Source organism: Eschrichtius robustus, chromosome 3, assembly GCF_028021215.1.
Source record: "Eschrichtius robustus isolate mEscRob2 chromosome 3, mEscRob2.pri, whole genome shotgun sequence".
Classification (NCBI taxonomy): Eukaryota; Metazoa; Chordata; class Mammalia; order Artiodactyla; family Eschrichtiidae; genus Eschrichtius; species Eschrichtius robustus.
Window position 1 is genome coordinate 130,875,095 of NC_090826.1, and position 19,369 is coordinate 130,894,463.

Sequence of the window (19,369 nt, forward strand, 5' to 3'; positions counted from 1 at the left end):
ACTCTTGAAATAAATGAGGTCTATATACAGACAGAGCTGATTATATAATGGAGAATTCTCCAAATTAACTTCTATGTAGAAGACCTTTTTAAAAATAAAGGATAAGTAATTAAAAAGTGCCAATCTGCAGCTAAAGTATATACATTATTAAAACTCAACAGTGACTGCAGCAATTGTTTATGATTTAGACCAGCATCAAGATTTGTCTAAGAGTACTGTATCACTAACATTGCTTGGAACAGCCAGATCTTGGTGATAATAGCAAGCAGGTTAATATTATTATTATCATTGTCATCATCTCTAAATTCTCAGAAAATCCATAGCTTGATTGCCTGTACCTGGGGAGGGCTTCTCTCACCACCCAGCTTTAGTTCACCCTGGCACTAGGCCTCAAAGAATTTAAGTTTGGGAGCTAGCAGGCTATTAGTATCCTGTGTAAAGTATCCTTTAATGACTAGATAGGTTATCTTGCACCCTTCAGCATCAGTCAGCTGCTGCTCTGCTTCTAGAGTTCCTGCCACTCTCTACTCTTCTCCTGGCTGTCTCATGGCTTCTGCTTACTACCTTACCTGACCATCTTTCAGCTTCTACCCCTACTGTGAACTGCTGCCTGAATCTGTTTTCTTGCATTCCAGCCACCAAAAGAAGATCCAATAATAACGCATTTTGTACCAGGCCCCTCCCTACAAGCTGTTAGGCAGTCTGTAGGTTGATTGCCTTTGAGCCAGACACCCAGTCCTGTGCAACCACTGATGGCAAGAGTGGCAGGGCCATGTGGTCAGTTTTCCTTAGGAGGAGTCTGGGCAAGGCAGGCATTCAGATTGGTTCCTCTCCAAAACACTTCTTTTTTTTCCCCTTTTTCTTTCTTCTTCCCTTTCCCAGCTCCTATGACTTCTTTGCTCTCTGCTTTCTCTCTTTACCTTTCCCCTCCTTCCTCTCTATGACAATCTCTTTCTCTCTCTCTCTCTCTCTCTCTATATATATATATATACATATATATACATATATATATATACATATTCACACACACACACAGATATGAAGCTTCACGAATTGATATTCACTGCCCACTCTGTAAAAATCTTAATTTTTTTCCTTTAGAGCATCAGGCCTTTTATGCTTAAGTAAAAGCAGAAAAAAATTGGTTAACTCAACATCCTTTAAGCAATTCCAAATTGGCTTTTGGTCTTTATTATATCATGTTTTAAAATCTAATCCTTTAACCATTTATGAATAAATTTTTCCCCCCAAAAAAATCATAATTTGTGAAACTTACTAAACAGTCTCTTTCAGTGTAAGGAGTAAACTTTCAGGAAAAGTGCTTTATTTGAGAAAAGAAGTGTCAGAACTTACTGCTCCAAAGCCCCTCTGAGAACGATTCATCGTTTTAGCATTTTAAAAGCTGTTTTGTTTTCATTTTTACTCCTACGTATCCTATTGGGTTGGCCAAAAAATTCGTTCAGGTTTTTCGTACGATCTTATAGGAAAACCTGAATGAACTTTTTGGCCAGCCCAATACTTTGCTTTCTTTCCAGATTGTAGGATATGATAGGGAGGAGTACCCACATAAAACATGATAAAGAAGAGCAGTGGAGAGATTATCAGCCCCACTCACACAGCAGGTTGATAGCACTGCCCTGATCAGTAGAGTTTCCTGTACTCCAGCCCTCTTTCTATTTTTTTTTTTCTGAAAAGAAAATCAAATTTAACAAGAAAGCTTTATAAGAATTGTTTTAAAAAATCATCCCACCTTCCTAAAATTAATTTCAAATTTTATATATCTCCTCCCACATGCATAAGAATTTTTACCTAGCTACAATTATAACTAGGGACATATTGCTCTTTTATTTCCAGCAGAAGGTGGGCAAGAAGCTTTGCTGTGTGCCTGTAGGAAGGTGCCCAAACGCTTCTTCAATACTTTGTGCAATCTAGCTCCACACCACTATGTCTAACAGGTCACAAATATTTATCAATAACATACGGTCTAACCTTTAGGAGTTCACAACCTAGTGAGAGAGGAGACATCCTAATGTACTGTTGTTCTTCCAAATGGCCATTGCCAATCCCTTCACCTTTTCCTTCAGTCTGTTCAAAGCAGTAAGGACAGAAGAGACTATCAATCAGCCAAGAGTCAGAGCCCTCTGAAAACCCCTGCAAACCCTTCCTTCCTGTCAATCAGGAGTTAATTCTAAGGACTTCAAGTTCTCCCCAACCCTGCCAGCTGTCAGAAGACATTTTTTTCTGATAAAGCCTCCACCCTCTCTGCAAAGTAAATCCTTCCCCTTAGCCTAACTCTCCCTTTTCCACATTCTGGTCTCTCCCTGGGATGCCTCCCTGGCCCCTCCTCCTTTCTCATGGCACTTCTTGCTTTTCCCTCTACAGTGGGGCTTAGCCCACTGTAGTTTAAGTCTGGAAGCTAGCAGGCTATTAGTATCCTGTGTAAAGTATCCTTTAATGACTAGATAGGTTATCCTGCACCCTTCAGCATCAGTCACCTGCTGCTCTGCTTCTCGAGTTCCTGCCACTCTCCACTCTTCTCCTGGCTACTACATCTTCCTTCAGTGTAGTACAGAGGTTAAACTCAACTACCTACAAGAGTCAGGCAGGACAGTTGGTGTTCTTTTGACTTTGTCTGCATATTAAGTATATGGGAACATTCTCTGCTTTTACAAAGAAATATGCTCTACCTTGTTCCACCTTGAAACATATGGTCCTTAGTCAACCTTTCACTTTTACAATTTTTGCCAGAGATAGGGTTACATTAGGATGGGACTCATTTTCCTCCTAATTCTAACCTAAGAAAAATAACAGGGCAAGAGTGTGGTTAAACTGCCAATAGACAATGTCAGTAAGTGGTGGGGCGTCTTCTGAATAAATAGGAAATATATGCGCTCTTAGAAGGCTACTCTCCAGTCACTGTTTGCCAGGTGCAACATGAGCCCAGTGTGGCCAGCTCTTCTGACTTTTGAGGAGATAGAAATCCAGATATTTTTGTGGAAAATCGCGTTTTTTAGATGTTGACGGCTAACTCAAAAGAATTAAAAATGCTAGAAAGGCTAAAGCAAACAAGTCTGCAGTCGACAAGAGGACTGCCAGCGTGCAGTCTCTGGAACAGACATTTATTTTATCACAGTTGGTTAATTTATTGTACAACAGACAGTTTGATAACTATGCCTTTTCTAGAGATCCGTAATCTGTTTCTGTGTTCATTCTCCATATTTGTGGTATACCTGTATTTTCCAGCCTATCTCCACAACATTATTAATAGTGCCTTAAGTTCAAATTACCCTCCTTTTCCTCTTCTTCTCTTTCTCCCCTACAAAAGGAGTTAAAACATAGCACTTTTAAAACCAAAGCTTGGAGTCATATTAGTTTACAGATTAACTTATATAGTAGCTTCACAGAGTTTTCCAGAGTGGCTAAGAAATTTTTCCAGTAATCTTACAACAAGTCCTTGTTCAGAGGAGAACTGAGAAAGTATGATTAGCATGCCCACACACAAAAACATCACTATGATGAAAACAAATCTTAGTATGTGAGTCACTTCTCTTCACACTGCCCTGTGCCTTTTTTAAGCCTGAGGAGCCCCACCCAGAGAATTTTTCATACCGTGGGACTCTTAACAGTCTGGCACCCACCCCTCCCCACAACCCTGCATCAGCATTTACGTTTTTATCGTAACTGTATGTACATCTGCTTTCCCTGTATGAGCAAAGACTGTATCTCTTCTCTGTATCACCAGGTCTGGCACAGTGCCTAGCAAACAGTTGGCAAAGCAAGGGTTATTGCATAACCTACTATCATCATCCAAATAATAGCTACCATTTCCAGAGCACTTACTATGTAAACTAAAATAGTTGTGGAAACAGATGCAGCTGATAACTGGTTGTTTTGGCCTCGAAGTTGGGAGCTCATCCGCAAAAAGGAACACTCCAGGCACAATGGCGGCAGTAACTACTTATAGTTTACCTGCATTACCCTGGAGGCTTTCCCAGACCAGACCACCCAATCCAAGCAGCACCTCAGTTACCCTCTAGCACATAATCTTATTTTCTCTGAATAGGATTTACTGTTGTCTAATATATTCTTGGTTAAACATGTATCCCTGGGCTTCCCTGGTGGCGCAGTGGTTGAGAATCTGCCTGCCAATGCAGGGGACACAGGTTCGAGCCCTGGTCTGGGAAGATCCCACATGCCGCGGAGCAACTGGGCCCGTAAGCCACAACTACTGAGCCTGCGCGTCTGGAGCCTGTGCTCTGCAACAAGAGAGGCCGCGATAGTGAGAGGCCCGCGCACCGCGATGAAGAGTGGCCCCCGCTTGCCGCAACTTAGAGAAAGCCCTCGCGCAGAAATGAAGACCCAACACAGCCATAAATAAACAAATAAAATATTTTTTTAAAAAATGTATCCCTCACTATAATGAAAGCTCCAAGAGAACAGTCATCTTGGCTACCTTGTGCTTGGCACATAGAAAGTAAATGAATCTAAACTTCCCACTTCCTTGGGTGGCAGAGTGGACTTGCACACAATAGATCACAATAAGTATGTTTTAAAATTTATATTTAAACTTCAGGATAATTGTGTTGAATACCTTATGGTTCATAATGAACTCTGGGAGTGGAATAAAAATAAAAGTTTGGTCACATTCCCCCAAGCACTTACTGATATGGGTGCTGGAATTTTTGCTGCAACAAGAAAGCCACTTCCTCTGACGCAAGGTGCCCCACATGCTTGGGTCTTGCCACATCCTCTGATACAGAAATCAGGATGGCTAGTCTGGCTGGGGCGCTCACGATGCCAGACGCTCACACTAACAGAGCGGGGAGTGCAGGGGTCGCCAGAACCCTCTGCCAGGAGTCGGCCGTGAGTGGGTGTGCAGGAGGGTAGCAGCGGATTCGTGCGGCTCCTCAGGGCGGCTGTCCGCCGTGGGGCTCCCATTCCTACTGCGTTCCGCTTCCTTTACCTCCAAAGCCCAGAATGCACCCCCAACCCCCCAAAGGGCGACGTCATTGAGTCCCCTGTTACGTGAGGAGAGCGCGATAATGTCCACAGGCTCCCGGCAGGGCAGAGGCCTGGCGGGGTGCCGGACCCGGCCCAGGTCTGCCCTCCCCTAGCCCAGCCCCAGACTCCCGCCGGTTCCGGACTCTCGCTCGCGCCCACGCCAGCCGCGGCCCCGCCCGCCCCGCCCACGGCCTGGCCCCGCCCCTTATCCCGCCCATCGCTCCCGCCGCGACTCCATCTATCTAGGCTTTGCTTTGGTCCCGCCCACCCCGCCCCCTCCCGTTCCGCCCCTGGAAGCCCCATTTATTCCTCCCCGCAGCACACACGCCGGAACCAGCCCGCTGGTGGTTGTCGCCGTTGCACCTAGTCCTCCTTCCGTGTCACCGCTGCCGCCATGCCTGGAGGGCTCCTTCTCGGGGACGAGGCTCCCAACTTCGAGGCCAATACTACCATCGGCCGCATCCGTTTCCATGACTATCTGGGAGACTCGTAAGTGGCCACCTCTTCACCCTGCCCTGACCTCGGGTTACGCCCGGACTCAGAGGTGCCTTCCCTTGTTTCTCCCTTCCGTCCTCCTCACCGCTCAGCCCCCTGCTCGCCGCCCGCCTCCTCCCCGCACCGGTTCCTGCACGTGCCTCTCGTCGTGTGGCCCCTGCCCCGCGGCGGCCGAGCGCTGCTGGCTGGCCGCGACCCTCCGGCCCGCCCTGCGCCGGCCATTGGATCCTCTCTCGCCTTCCGTCCCCCGCGTGGTTGGGCCGGCTCCGGGGTGAGGAAGGGGGAGGGGAACAAAATTGGGATCGCGCAGGTCCCGGGTTCGGGAGGCCGGTGCGGAGGAGAGTTCGTTGTCTGTTTGCCTCTGTTTGGTAAACTGTGCAAGTAGTATGGTCCAGCCGAGGGCCGGAGAGGGTAGCATCGGCGGTCAATTCCCCGGTACTCGTGCCCAGGGTCGCACCTCCTCCCTCCCTCCCTCCGTTATGGAATTTGCTCCCTGGGGAAGGTTGGTGTCCAAGGCCAGAGTCAGAGGACACTGCTACTGGCTGAAGGTTCAGGAAGGGCCCAGCGTGTTATGTGAGGGTTCTACTTGCTGCAGTGGTATTTGCAGGCTTCTCAGCACAAAAAATTTGAAACCACCAGCTGCCAGATAGTGGCTGAAAGACTTTTTGTCCAGAACCTCCCCCAGCTGCTAGATTGTGATTTGATAACAGCTTTGGGAGGAACCCAGAACACTCTGTGTGTGTGTCCTTCATTCCAGAACTTGCAACACCTTGAGGGAAGGGCTTTCTGAGGTTGTTCAGTTGCAGTGGCCATGGGTAGCCAAGCACCTGGACATCCGTACCTTCCCCCTTTGAGACCCTTTTGTTTCACTGCAGAGTGCCTCTCACTGCCCCTTCCCCCTTCTGCCTCGCTTCCAGCCGCAGGGAGACTTGCCAAATTGGTGACCCATGATCTAGCCTGGCAATCATACCTTTATGACTAGGAGTATATTGGCGTTACTGTGGTTTTACAGCTCCTGAATCGGCAAACTTTAAGTTGATTAGATTTAATGTGAAACATTCCAGGTGTGTCTAGTTATATTATGGTTCTGGAGTTCCAGTGGCCCCACTACACTGTGGTCTAAGGTGTTAGAATTCCTTCTTGCTTTGTATCCCTTTTATATACAGTGTCCAGGTACATATATTACAGACAGAGGGTGCAGTTTATGAGATTAATCAAGGATTGGACAGGCCTGTGCAGAGCACCTGGGAGAGATTCTTATACCTTAGGCCTAACCAACCCCTTACAGTCCCTTAAATCCACTTTCCAGCTACTGATTAAGGGAAGAGCTAAGTTTTTTGCAAGAGAGGACTAGGCTAGAGAAAGGATGAGAAATGGTACATTCAGCCAATAAAGGCAGGGAAAGACTTCAGAAATACAGACTACGTCCAGTCTCATACTCGGAATTTAGGTATTGGTATTTCTCCAGAACTCCATGGGATTTTCAGATAATGTTCCTTCCCATTCCTACCTACAGCCCTCACCCTCATAAAACAAAATTTTCCCAGAACTCTTAGGTTGTAGATAAATATTAATATAAAGCATATTTACTGTAGCAATAGTTATAAATGATGTCACTATTTAAGCTAACCCTATTCGTTTGGGATTTTTTTGTTGTCATTTATTGTCCTCGATCTATCTTAATTTGATTAAAAGTGGTACCTTCTCAGGGAGCCATAAGTAGGAAGATGAGAAAACTATCTGCATCTATAAACAAAAATATACAAGTCTGCCTTGGGTCAGGCATGGGATAGTACTATTCCCCGCCCTACCCCGAAAATAAGTTTGAGCCCTTTATATCATTGTAATACATGGATTTTTGCCCGATATAATTTTATCAAACTCCATTCTTAATGTGATTTCAATTCATACTATCAATTTTTGATCCAGGTGTGTTTTGGAGAAAATTAATTTCAAACGTTACAGGTTCTACCCTGCCCCTGACAGCTGGAAACAACTAAGGGGCTTGGGTGCTGCATTTAGTGAGTTTATTGAGGCCAGTCACTGTTTCTGTATGTGTGTGGTATAAGCAGCTTCCTCACAGTACATCTTCACCAAACAAAACATGGGTTTTCCTTGGGTTTTCTGGGGGTTAGTGAGTGGGGACCCCTCCCTTAAATGAAGAAACCTTTTGTCTTTTGAAAATGAGGAAAAAGGAAAGGGGATAATGTAATTGTATTCCTCTGAAGAGCAGCAGTAGGGAGACTTAGAGGGGAGGCAGGCCATAGTAAGACATTCCCAGAGTTTATCCTGTTCCTAGCCATGTGGCAAACTATAGAGTTTTGGCTTCTGGGAGAGGGGAGGATGTGAAGTGGCCTCAAACAAGTTCCTTAACGTGATTCAGCAATACAGTCTCTTGACTCACAATGGAAAGAGAATGCCTGATTTTTCTAATTAATCACCTCTTTAACAATACAGGAAGACGTGCCCTGCTTATTTTTTCTCAAGTTCTGGAGACTTTCCTTAAGTCTCATCTGACCCTTAAACAGATCCTTTACCACAGACTCTAAGGCCTAAATTTTACTCATAGCTAGCTTATTTCAAAATATACGTATGTCTTATTGCCCTTTATCAAAAGTAAACATACCACACCCCTCCACAACCGTAAAAATATTACCTCTCTCTTTCCAGTCTTGCCATAGGGCCATCCATCCTTTTTGTAAGAAGGTCTTTTCCTTTCCTGAAACCTTGGGAGTTGAGTGGCAGATGTAGCTGGGAATTAGGTACCTTGAATTAGGTACCTTGTCTCTGCTTTCTTCTTTGTGCTTCAGGAAACTTGGCAAACTTTAGGGAGGTCAGCTTGGCCTCTAGGCTACAGTTAGTCATCTACTAGTTTAGGATCCTGCTTTAACGTTGTTAAGTCAACAGGAGTGTGGAAACTGCGTGTTAGGTTTTCCTTTTCAGTCGAAAGAGTAGTTTCTGTTGCCCAGGAGAAGGAAACAGTACTCCAAAGTTCTTGGTGACTTTTAGCTTGAAATGTGCTTAAAACTTACACCAGTTTAACCTTAGGCAATGATGATTTAGATAGTAGTATTTCCCTAAGAATCTGTAGTTGTAGAAATCGACATTGGAGGCTATCATTTTTCTACCCACTTAGTCTAATGCAAAAAGAAGAATAAACTGCAAATGAAGAGATAAGTAAAACTCTTAAAATACTGTTGTTTGGTCAGGGTACAAATATTGGGTGTCCTGTTTAGCAGGTTAGATCAGTAAACTAGTTTTACAAAAGTTTTTATATCTGTTCACTTCAAAGAACCAAGTGTCAGCTTTCATTTTACATATAAATAGAGGATAGAAGCCTCTTTATTTCAGATTACATAATCTGTTTATTATTGTAGTCAGGCATTGGTCTAGATTCAGGGCATATTGGAACATCCATTATTGGAGGTGAATGTCAGCATATCTGTGCTTAGAAAAAAATGTAGAAAGGGTAAAAAGAAAAAAAAAATTATTTCAATAAGTACTTGGTTTACGTAGCACAGATTTCATTAGCTGAAAAGGACTCAGGGTGGCTCTAGAGTTATTAAAGGAGGCAACATCCTCACAGTCTCTTTAAATATTTATCATGTTGAATTTCATATCTTTGATTGAATTGGGCTTTAAACATAGGCTTTTCTGGAGATAAGATCAAAAAGCATTCCTCAACAGAAAAGTTTAAAAGTAATTGTCTTCATAAGCATTCATTTGAAAAAGAAAGTCATTTTTGATCTAGGATTTGTGATTTTTCATTGTACATGATGCTGGTGATAATCTCTTCATTCAACTGTGACCTTCTTTTCCTTCATTCAGATGGGGCATTCTCTTCTCCCACCCTCGGGACTTTACCCCAGTGTGTACCACGGAGCTTGGCAGAGCAGCAAAGCTGGCACCAGAATTTGCCAAGAGGAACGTTAAGATGATTGCCCTTTCAATAGACAGTGTTGAAGACCATCTTGCCTGGAGCAAGGTACAGTACCCATTGGCATATGCTTTGAGGTTACAGATTAAGCTATAAATTTTATAGAGTAGCTTGGTTTTTTGAGGTGAAGCTACAAGAAAGGCTCAGATTCAGACTTCACTGATTATTTGAAAGTCTGACTTGGACTGCACAGTGACCTCCACCTTGCTAAATCCAGTGGTCAGTTCTCAGCCCCCTTCTTTCTTGGCTTCCAGGACACCACTTCTCTAGCTGTTCCTGCTCGTGTGCGGCATGAGCTGCCTCATCTCCCAACTCCTAATACTGAATATATGCTGGAGTTGCCCTGGACTCACTTCCTGGACCTCTTCTCTTTTTATCTACACTCTTCACCTTGGTAAACTCATCCACCCACATCTATATGCTATGATTCCCAAATTTCCATCTCTAGGCCAGACTCTCCTGGCTTCCAGATTGGTGAAACCACCGCCTACAGCATCTCCCCTGGGATCTCCTATCATCTCAAATCCAGCATGTCTAAAACGGGGCTCCTGTTCTTAATCCCAGGGTCTTACTCATCTCAGCTAATGGCATCTGCATTTTTGTAGTTGCTCAGGCCAAAAATCCAGGAGTCATCCTTAATTCCTCTGGTTTTTTCACTTCACATGTCTGATTCATCAGCTAACTTGCCTGCTCTACCTTCAAAATATATCCAGAATCCTGTTTGGAAGACTCTTTCCCCAGGTATCTTTGTGGCTTGCCCTCACATCTTTCAGGTCTCAATTCAAATGATACTCATTAAGGCCACCCTTGGCCTCCTTGTCTAAAATTATAACTCCCCTCTGTACTCCCCATCCTCCCCTGATTTGTCTCCTTAGCACTTGTCACCGTCTAAAATACTCTGCACGTTGCTGATTTCGTTTGTTTCTCCCCACCAGAGTGGAGGCTCAGCAGGGCAGACTCCTGTTACTTGCACTGCTGGAACAGTCCTCAGTACTCAGGACCTCCTAGGCAGGCAGGCAGTCTGTATTTGTCAAATGAAGGAACTGAAGGAACTGTCTACTCCCAACCAAAGGATTTACTTGGATAATAAATGTGGTGGCCTAGATTTAACTTGAGAGCATTTTAATGACTTTGCTACAGTGTCTACTAAATAATGATAGGGAACTTTCAAAGGATGCTTACTGTGCACTAGGCACTATGTCAGGCACTTCACATGCAACTGAATATACGATGTAGTGCTGACTTGTGAGCTGGCCACCTGGGGCTGCATCCCATGGCCACTTTATACCAGTTAATTCTAAGTGTCTGAGATTAGAAGAATCATGTATAGGAGAAAAGGGAAGGCATTTCTCTTTCTTGAGGTGGACTGTTTTCATTCCTTACACTTGGCTGTGAATGGTCACTGGCATTTCCACAGTATTCTCACAGGCAGTTTCTCATTAGTTTCTGGGAGCAGCCCTTCAGGGGAGATATATGGTTCCTGCTCCCAGCTTTTCAGATGAGAATACTTTTTTCACCCAGGCAGCTGGAAGGACACACTAAAGATTTCCCTGCAAGAAAATGGTGGCAGTGGGATTTGAACCCCAAACCAATACTCTCGTTGATACTAAATGATAGAGAGTAGGAATTTGCTTGATTTTAGGATAAAGCCAAAGCATATTGTGCTTTGCTTTTCATGGGTGTAATGTAATGCCTATCATGCGAATGGCAGGGCTGAGAATTACTGCAGAGCAATCATTGAAGGTACAGGTGGCTGAAGGAAGAGTTTATAGCCAATTATATAATACCCTTTAAAGTATAGGAACACACCCAGGTTCATTTTCACGGGTGAGCTTGTGCCTTAGAATTTTCAAAATTGTGATTGCATTAAATAGGAAACAAGTCCCAACTTTCAGAAGCAGTATCCAAACTTTGACACACAACTGGTTACGCAGGAAACCTCAAGGTGCCTCTAGCATGAAACCATATTGATTGTTATTTTAGCTGTGGCGACCTGATAGACCGCCAGTGACAGCAGAAGGGAAGTTAAGCTAATAAAATTAAGAAACATGTTAAAATTTGTTGTCATCCATTTCAAAGTTCATGAATGCCACTTTTATCCTATGGCATCTCTGTTGAGAAATCCACCAAGGTTCTATATCTGCTATGCCATCAACTCCTGTTTTACTTTCAAGGCTCCACATAATAAATAGACCTTATTCCAGCTTTAACGCCTCTTTTTCACTACTTCCTAAAACTCTACCCAGATAAATTCCTCTTTCGCTAGTCAATAGTTTATGCTCAGACTTGCCTACATGTTTCGTTAATTTTGCTCCCCCTCCCTAGAATGCCTTTTTTTGCCCTGTGAAAATCTTATCCACCCTTCAAAGGCCCAGGTAAAAGTCATACGCCTTTCTTGAAGCCTCTCCTAACTCAGCAGTCTTACAAATGGGGATGCTGGTGTACTTCAGCATTTGCCATTTACATATTACCATCTTGGCGTTTGTTGCTACTTCTTACGGCAATCATCCAACTAAATTAGAAGTTCCTTTAAAGGCAGGAACCGTGTCTTCCTCATCTGTATCCCACACGTACTTACCATAATGCTTAGCCCACCTTAAGTGCAATGTCAACACCAGATCAAATAACGAAGCTAGATTTTTTTTTCTCCCAAAAACTTCCCAGGATAGAAAAATGAATGAAGTTTTTAACTAGGGGAGGAAGGGATGGAGAGTGGAAGCAAGTACATTATTGTCCTTTAGTTCAGACTTGAAATGCTTTGTTTTTATGTGGATTTCACCCTAGTGTAAATTCACCTCTGCCTTTTCACCCATTTTTACCTTTGACTTGTCCTTGAAGTGAATATTCAACTCTCCATTCTTGTGTTTGCTTTAAGTTTTGTGTTTTCATGTCTTAATATCTTTGTTACAGTAGCTTAATGTCTGAGTCAGGGTGCTTTTGAGGCAGGGGCCAGATCTATAAAATTATCTTTGTACGTGCTATAATTTCTGGATGTGAACTCATCGTTACTGATGGTTTTTATAGTGTTTGGGTACTCAGAGGTACTCTGGATTGAAGTCTAACTCTATATTATTCAACTTTTAAAGAGTTTAATGCTGCTTTCTCAGAGGAGTAAACGCCTGCTGAATTTTAAGAGACTTGGGCATGAGAAGGCTCTAGGTTATAACCTAAGTACTACACCCTACCATTATTCCTGTCAATGAACAGTTGGGATGAGGAGTGTTCATTCATTAATTTTCTTATTAAAATTGCTTAGAGAAATTATGATGATTATGGTCCTCTCTTCCCTGTCTTACAAGATGATGACTGTTAACTGATTGAATTCAGAGGATATGCCTGGTTTAGATTTCTCTTTTCTCTTTCCCCTGCATTTCAGGATATCAATGCTTACAATGGTGACGAGCCCACAGAAAAGTTACCTTTTCCCATCATTGATGATAAGAATCGGGACCTTGCCATCCAGTTGGGCATGCTGGACCCAGCAGAGAAGGACGAAAAGGGCATGCCTGTAACAGCTCGTGTGGTGAGTTGTATACGTCCATTACATAGTCATCGTGACTGACCAGGCTACATATGTCCAAGTAAATGCTTGGACCAACTAAAGGAAATGGGGGACTATGTCCAATTAGGATATAAGTGTCCTGGTGGCACTCTCACTTTTTATCTAAATGCTGGTACAAAGTAAAATTTTTCAGCTAAACTTTTAAACTGCTTAATTCACAGCTTTTGAAAATACATAAAAATAGTTATCCTAGGATGTCACCTGGAATTGAGAAATCTTTTTCTGTAGTCCTCCTGACGGCCCACTCTTTAAGGCGGTGGCTCATAGCCTTCTTCATAAGGCATCCCTGGTTTTGAATTCTTATTTGTTCTGTCCGTACCCGCTAGAGAACAAACTTATTCTCACATCTGCAGAAATATACAACAATTTGAGGACCGGGATCAACTCCCATTAGTATTATTTTTATGATAATCTTCCGTAGTTAACATAGTACCTTCCTGAGGCCTTTCCTGGATTCAGTTCGCAAGTCAGTTTTTCTTACTGAGACAGCCAGAGCCAAATATAATTTCCTTCAAGTTTAGAAATATAACATGGAGAAGAAAATCATATCTACTCCAGCCACCCAGTTTGTTTGGTGTATCTTTCTAGATATTTGCAGATTTTTGTTGTTGTTTTGTTTTGTTATACCCTTGAACATTTTTAATGACTTAAGAGCCTTCTAAGAGGCTTTAGTATCAAAAACATTCAAAGAGTTCTTCCTGTTTATATGTCTGTGTGCTTTGCAGGTATTTATTTTTGGTCCTGATAAGAAGCTAAAACTGTCCATCCTCTACCCGGCTACCACTGGCAGGAACTTTGATGAGATTCTCCGAGTAATTATCTCTCTCCAGCTGACAGCAGAAAAGAGGGTTGCCACCCCAGTTGATTGGAAGGTAAAGATGTTAAAAGGGCAGATACCCAACTTGCCTGGAAGGCCTGTGGGGCCAGACTCTCAGTGGCTACCTCCAGGGTCAGTGTTACGTGGGGCTCTTGTTTCTGGCATGCAAGTACACTGGGAGGGCTTTTCCTCCTGGCTGAGTTTAAGATTTGCTGAGAGGCCATTTTCAGGGTCTTTAACCCCTTTTATACAAAAACTCCCTGTATTTCTAACTTTTAGATTATTTGGACAAATTAATTGGTCAGAATGATTCCTTTTCCTAATAAAAGGATTTTTTAAAAAACCTTTAACTCTTCCCTGATGGCAAAATATTTATAGCAGAACTTAGACTGGCCACTTAAGTCATGGGTATAAACCTATGTGGTACATTAATGTCTTGAAACATTTCATTTCTCTTAAGCTTCAGTCTTTTACACCTATGTAGAATTCTCTGAAACCTGTTCATGAAATTTTAATCTCTAAGATTCCTGCCATATGTAGGACATGGATAATATCACAAGAGTGTCTTACCATTGCTACATTTTTTTAATATGCTAACCTGAACACCTGGTTTTGTTATTTTGTTTCTTCTGACAGGCAAACAATTTATATTCTGTATCCATTCTTTGATCATATGTTTATTGAGCCCAGACAATAGACACTGGGATGCAGCAATGAACAATCAGTGTAAAGTCCCTGCCCTCATAGAACTTAAATTCCAGTCGGTAGAGACAAACAATAAACAAGTTCATAGTATATTAGGTAACGATAAGTGCGACAGAGAGTAATCAAGCAGAGGTGGGGCGAAGGGGAGCACAGGTGGGAGGGTTGGTTTTATATTTGGCTGTCAAGAAAGGCCCTTCTCTGAAGGGACCTTTGGGAAGGACATGAAGAAAGTGAGAGACCAAGTCACGCATATTTAGGAGGGAAGAGCACGGCAGGCTTGAAGGAACAGCTAAGAAGCTTTTCTAATAGTGAGCTTGGCATGTTCAAGGAATGGGAGAGCCACCATGCTGGAAAAGCAGCAGCAGGAGGTGTGGGGAGAGGCCGGGGGGGATGGGAGAGGAAGCCGGATTCAGTCACGCAGGGCAATGATAAGGACTTAGGTGGCAAGCCATTACTAGATTTAAAACAGGACTATTTCTTGTTAAGGTGGGGAAATACTTCCCTTCCCAAAAGTGTCAAAGATCAACTTGTGAAAACAAAATTCCTCAGAGGGGATAGAGCAGAGGAGATTTGATTATTCTCATCAGCAACTGTAGCTACTTTTCTAAAGTTAATTATTGCCTTTAGCCTTCACTATAAGATTGAATTTCACCATTCACAATGTCTTTTCAATAGAATGGAGACAGCGTGATGGTCCTTCCAACCATCCCTGAAGAGGAAGCCAAAAAACTTTTCCCTAAAGGAGTCTTCACCAAAGAGCTCCCATCTGGCAAGAAATACCTCCGCTACACCCCCCAGCCATAGGCTCTCCACGGAGTTGGTGCTGGAGCTGCTCACTGAGCACCGTGAGCCAGAGGATGCCAGCTGCCCATCATGTTTTCCTGAAGCAGTACCATAAAAACATCCTGGTGTGATCACAGCCAAGGTCTTTAGGTTGCTCTACTACTGGCTTATTAAATGAAAATGGCACTGAAAATTCCTTGGGATTCTTTGCTCTGTGCCTTTAGCAGCATTCTCTTCTGTTCATATATCTTAGCATTCTCTGCTGACTCTCTTTGAAATTTGAGGCTCATCTTGTTGGATCTCTGCAGGGTTTATGACCAACAAGGTGGTATCAGTTTATGGTTGAAAAAGCCTGCTTTGCTCCATCATAGAAGAGTATCAGGTTTTTTCAGCTGTTCTAATCAAATCCTCTCTTCTGTTACCCATTTTGGGAAGGAATAGAACTTGGGGTTCAACTTCCTCTGTACATATCTACGTGTGTAACCTAAGAACTTAGAGTAACCCAGATGTTCTTCAGTATTCCATGTTTTGATCACAACTGGGGGCAAAACCTTTTCAATTCTGTAATTTTCCAGTAGATAACTGAAGGATAAGCAGGGGGAAGGAATCTTTAAGTATTTTGCTATCAAGAAAATTTTTCAATAAATTTCTATTGAAAGTGAGAAGCTACAGAAAAGGTTCCACTTGCCTGCCAGGGAGGTGTACCAGAGGCATGAGCAACACGACAGTGCCAGGTGCCTTTCAGAGTATTTCTAGATGTCAGTTGGCTCTACGATGAAGTGCACATGAAAGGGCACACCTTGGGAAGAGGGGAGAGGATGACTGAAAATGTTTTATTATAGATTTATTCTTGCGGTGGGGGAGGGGGACTATTTTCTGAATTTTACTTCTTAGTGATCAGCAAGTAAATCCTTTGTTAAAACGTGATCAGAAAATTCTGTTGTCACATTTTCAAGTACTAGTTCAGACTCATGTCCTGAGGGCAAATGTTTCCTTGCTAGATTTGACACTGATGCTTTTCTCCAAAGACAGATACATAAAATTTCATATAATGAAAATGGAGGAGCGGCTGATGAAGATGTGATTCCAGGGACTTCCCTGGTGGTCCAGTGGTTAAGACTCCATGCTTCCACTGCAGGGGGCATGGGTTTGATCCCGGGTCGGGGAACTAAATCTCACATGCTGCCCAGTGCGGCCAAAAATAAAATAAAATAAAATGTGTTTCCTTTGCTTTGAAAAAAAAATAAAATAAAATGTATTCCACCACATCTCTTGGCCTACTTTGCTCCTTCATGTTACTTGCCTGGGTCCTGTGGAATCTGTGACCCCCGCTACAAAGAACTCTCCTAACCTGATACCTTAATGGGATTCCTAGATTTAACAATATGAATCTTGGGGCTTCCCTGGTGGCGCAGTGGTTGAGAATCTGCCTGCCAATGCAGGGGACACGGGTTCGAGCCCTGGTCTGGGAAGATCCCACATGCCGCGGAGCAACTAGGCCCGTGAGCCACAACTGCTGAGCCTGCGCGTCTGGAGCCTGTGCTCCGCAACAAGAGAGGCCGCGATAGTGAGAGGCCCGCGCACCGCGATGAAGAGTGGCCCCCGCTCGCCGCAACTAGAGAAAGCCCTCGCACAGAAACTAAGACCCAACACAGCCATAAATAATAAATAAATACTTAAAAAAAAAAAAAAAAAAAGAACTAAGACTATCTGGTCCTCCTTAGCACATCTCTTCTGAACTAATCCCTGAGTCCTCGCATTTTGTCACCTCCCTAACTGTGAGGTTCCACACTGCTGTCTTCCCTTGGCTATTTGCTTCTTCAGTCCTTGTCTCTCGGAGAGTCTCGCTTCAACTTTCTTTTATGGTGACAATTCAAAGTCTAAATCTCCAACATTAATCAAACTTGAGTCTTATCTTTACTGATCGATGGAACATTGGCCATTGAATCTATAAATTCAAAATCAAATTATCAGTTCTTCCCCCAATAAATCTATTGCCCCTTTTATCACTCACTCAGGCACCCAAACTTTGGTGGGCTATATCTACTCGACCCACATAGATGCTGCCAGTGTGAAAACGCTGAAAAGCTCAAGGAAAAGGGAGGTCATGTACCCGCAAAATGATTTCTGGTTCTATCATGAAGCAGCCATGAAGCCATGAGACTGTGAAAGTATTCTTCTCCAAATATAAAATGTTACATAATGAATATGCATTGCCAGGGTAGAAGTGATCCTAAGTACACTTTTTAATATACTATGGGGCTTGGAGAGGAGAGTTCCCCTTTCCAGGATTGTTGCTCTCAGTTTTCATAGGGAGAACAGATTTAATAAATCCAAAGATTTATTAACTGTAAGTGAATTATACGGCCACTGTGGCTATGAGACAAGCATAGGAATTTGAGAGGCAGTCCACCATGCGCCTTCTCAGACAATCAGCAAATGCTCTGGCTAGAAGAGACAGTCATCTAAGATTAGCAAAGTGATCAACTTGAGGCTCCTGTGTGGTCTTGCCAGAAGTCTGACCTCCCCTCCAACCTCTACCCTAAGGGTAGGAATATGCATTAAGAAGCTCAGGAAAGGGTAAGGAGCCAGAATGGCTGTGTCTAAAGGGCCAAGTCAAGATGCCAATTGGATGCAGTGAACTGGCACAGTGATTTACTCCATTTGACCCCTCCACTTTGGGGCAATGCAAATTGAGGAAGTACAGCTTTGATTCAAGCTTAAAGGGTGCATTAACTAGTTAAAAGGTCATTGCCACCTTCTCAGTGATTGGTTCAGAAATGGGCATTGAGACACAAATAGAAGACCATCAGAGTTTCTACAAGAATTCTTTCTCACACGAGAGCAACTGGGAGGCACTTTTCTCTCTCACACTGAATATGAACAAGAAAACATTAAACTGCTGCTGGCAGCCAAGTTACAACCTGGGAGCAGGGATCCAGCCATAGAATGAGGCTGTAAAGGTCAACAGCCAAGTGGAGAGAAAGAAAAACATCTGATTCTTTATGATCTTCACTGAATCTACCAACTGCGAACCTGTCCTACCTCTGGACTTCTATTACATAAAATAATAAATAACCTTAGTGTTTAAGCCTTTTCGAGTTGGGTTTTCTGGTACCTGCAGCCAAAAGCATCCTAACTGATATGCATGGAATGAAGTATCCTCCAGCTGTTTCAAATACATGGCAGTGTGCCTTGTAAGCAAGACTGTAGAGCAGACATCTGTTTTCTGCTACTTCTTTATCCCTTACCTTAGGCATCTCAAGCTTCAGTATGCATTAAATCACATGAGGAATGGGTTAAAATGTGCAGGCCAGGGGCCTACCCCCAGAGATGGATTCTACAGATGGCCAGAAGTTCTTCATCTGTAACAACCCTATCTATAACAGGTATGGGATTGTGATGCAGAGTACAGCAGACACTGTAGTTCACCCAGTATCCATTTCCCCTTATTCTTTACGAAAAATACCCAGATTGTATGAATGGTGGCAAGTTGAGGTGCCAGTTAAAATTCATCTTAAGATGACAGATCAGTGTGGTCATGTGATAGTGCTGGCCTGGGGTGGGGGTCCCTTCCTGACTAAAAGGTAAAGCCTAATAAAGAGAAAGCACCTTGCCTCACTGAAAAGCAAATGGGATGCCCAAGTTACAGATGTCATTTTGCCACCCTGAGGATAAAAGTCACAAGCCAAAGCTGAAGGAGAAGGAGGCTAAAATGAGACTGGGTCTGTGATAACTTCCTTAAACTGCCAGGCGGTCCTGTGGGTGTGTAACGTGCAGCCACACCTGGCACTTGTTGAAACACAGGTGCTCCGCAGGCCACTCTGAGAAATACTGCCCTATTCTAGGTATCCAGAAGGTTCGTAAAAGGCTTGACTTTTTCTCTTGTGTTTCCTTCTATTCTTACTTCCATTATGGTTTTCCCTGGAGTAGAGAATAATAGTAAAAGTAATAATAATAATAAAAGGAACAATAGATTCTAAATAATAATCAGATCATAAACTTCTATTTTATTTGACTTTTTAAAAGAAAATGAAAAGTGATATCAAACAGTACTATGCAATGTAAG

General features: G+C 43.1%; 1 protein-coding gene across 1 annotated transcript; it reads left to right on the forward strand.

The window, feature by feature from the left end:
* The first annotated feature begins 5,293 nt into the window (after positions 1-5,293).
* On the forward strand, positions 5,294-16,568 carry PRDX6 (peroxiredoxin 6). Its single transcript, XM_068541260.1, has 5 exons — positions 5,294-5,490; positions 9,325-9,481; positions 12,810-12,956; positions 13,721-13,867; positions 15,193-16,568. The coding sequence occupies exons 1-5, from the start codon at positions 5,396-5,398 to the stop codon at positions 15,319-15,321; spliced, it is 675 nt and encodes a 224-aa protein (XP_068397361.1). The 5' UTR covers positions 5,294-5,395; the 3' UTR covers positions 15,322-16,568.
* The last annotated feature ends 2,801 nt before the right edge of the window (positions 16,569-19,369 follow it).

Coding starts and splice junctions, on each gene's coding strand:
- PRDX6 (XM_068541260.1), top strand. CDS start 5,396: ATGCCTGGAGGGCTCCTTCTCGGGGACGAGGCTCCCAACTTCGAGGCC. Junction 5,491..9,324: donor CATGACTATCTGGGAGACTC/GTAAGTGGCCAC, acceptor TCCTTCATTCAG/ATGGGGCATTCTCTTCTCCC. Junction 12,957..13,720: donor TGCCTGTAACAGCTCGTGTG/GTGAGTTGTATA, acceptor TGTGCTTTGCAG/GTATTTATTTTTGGTCCTGA.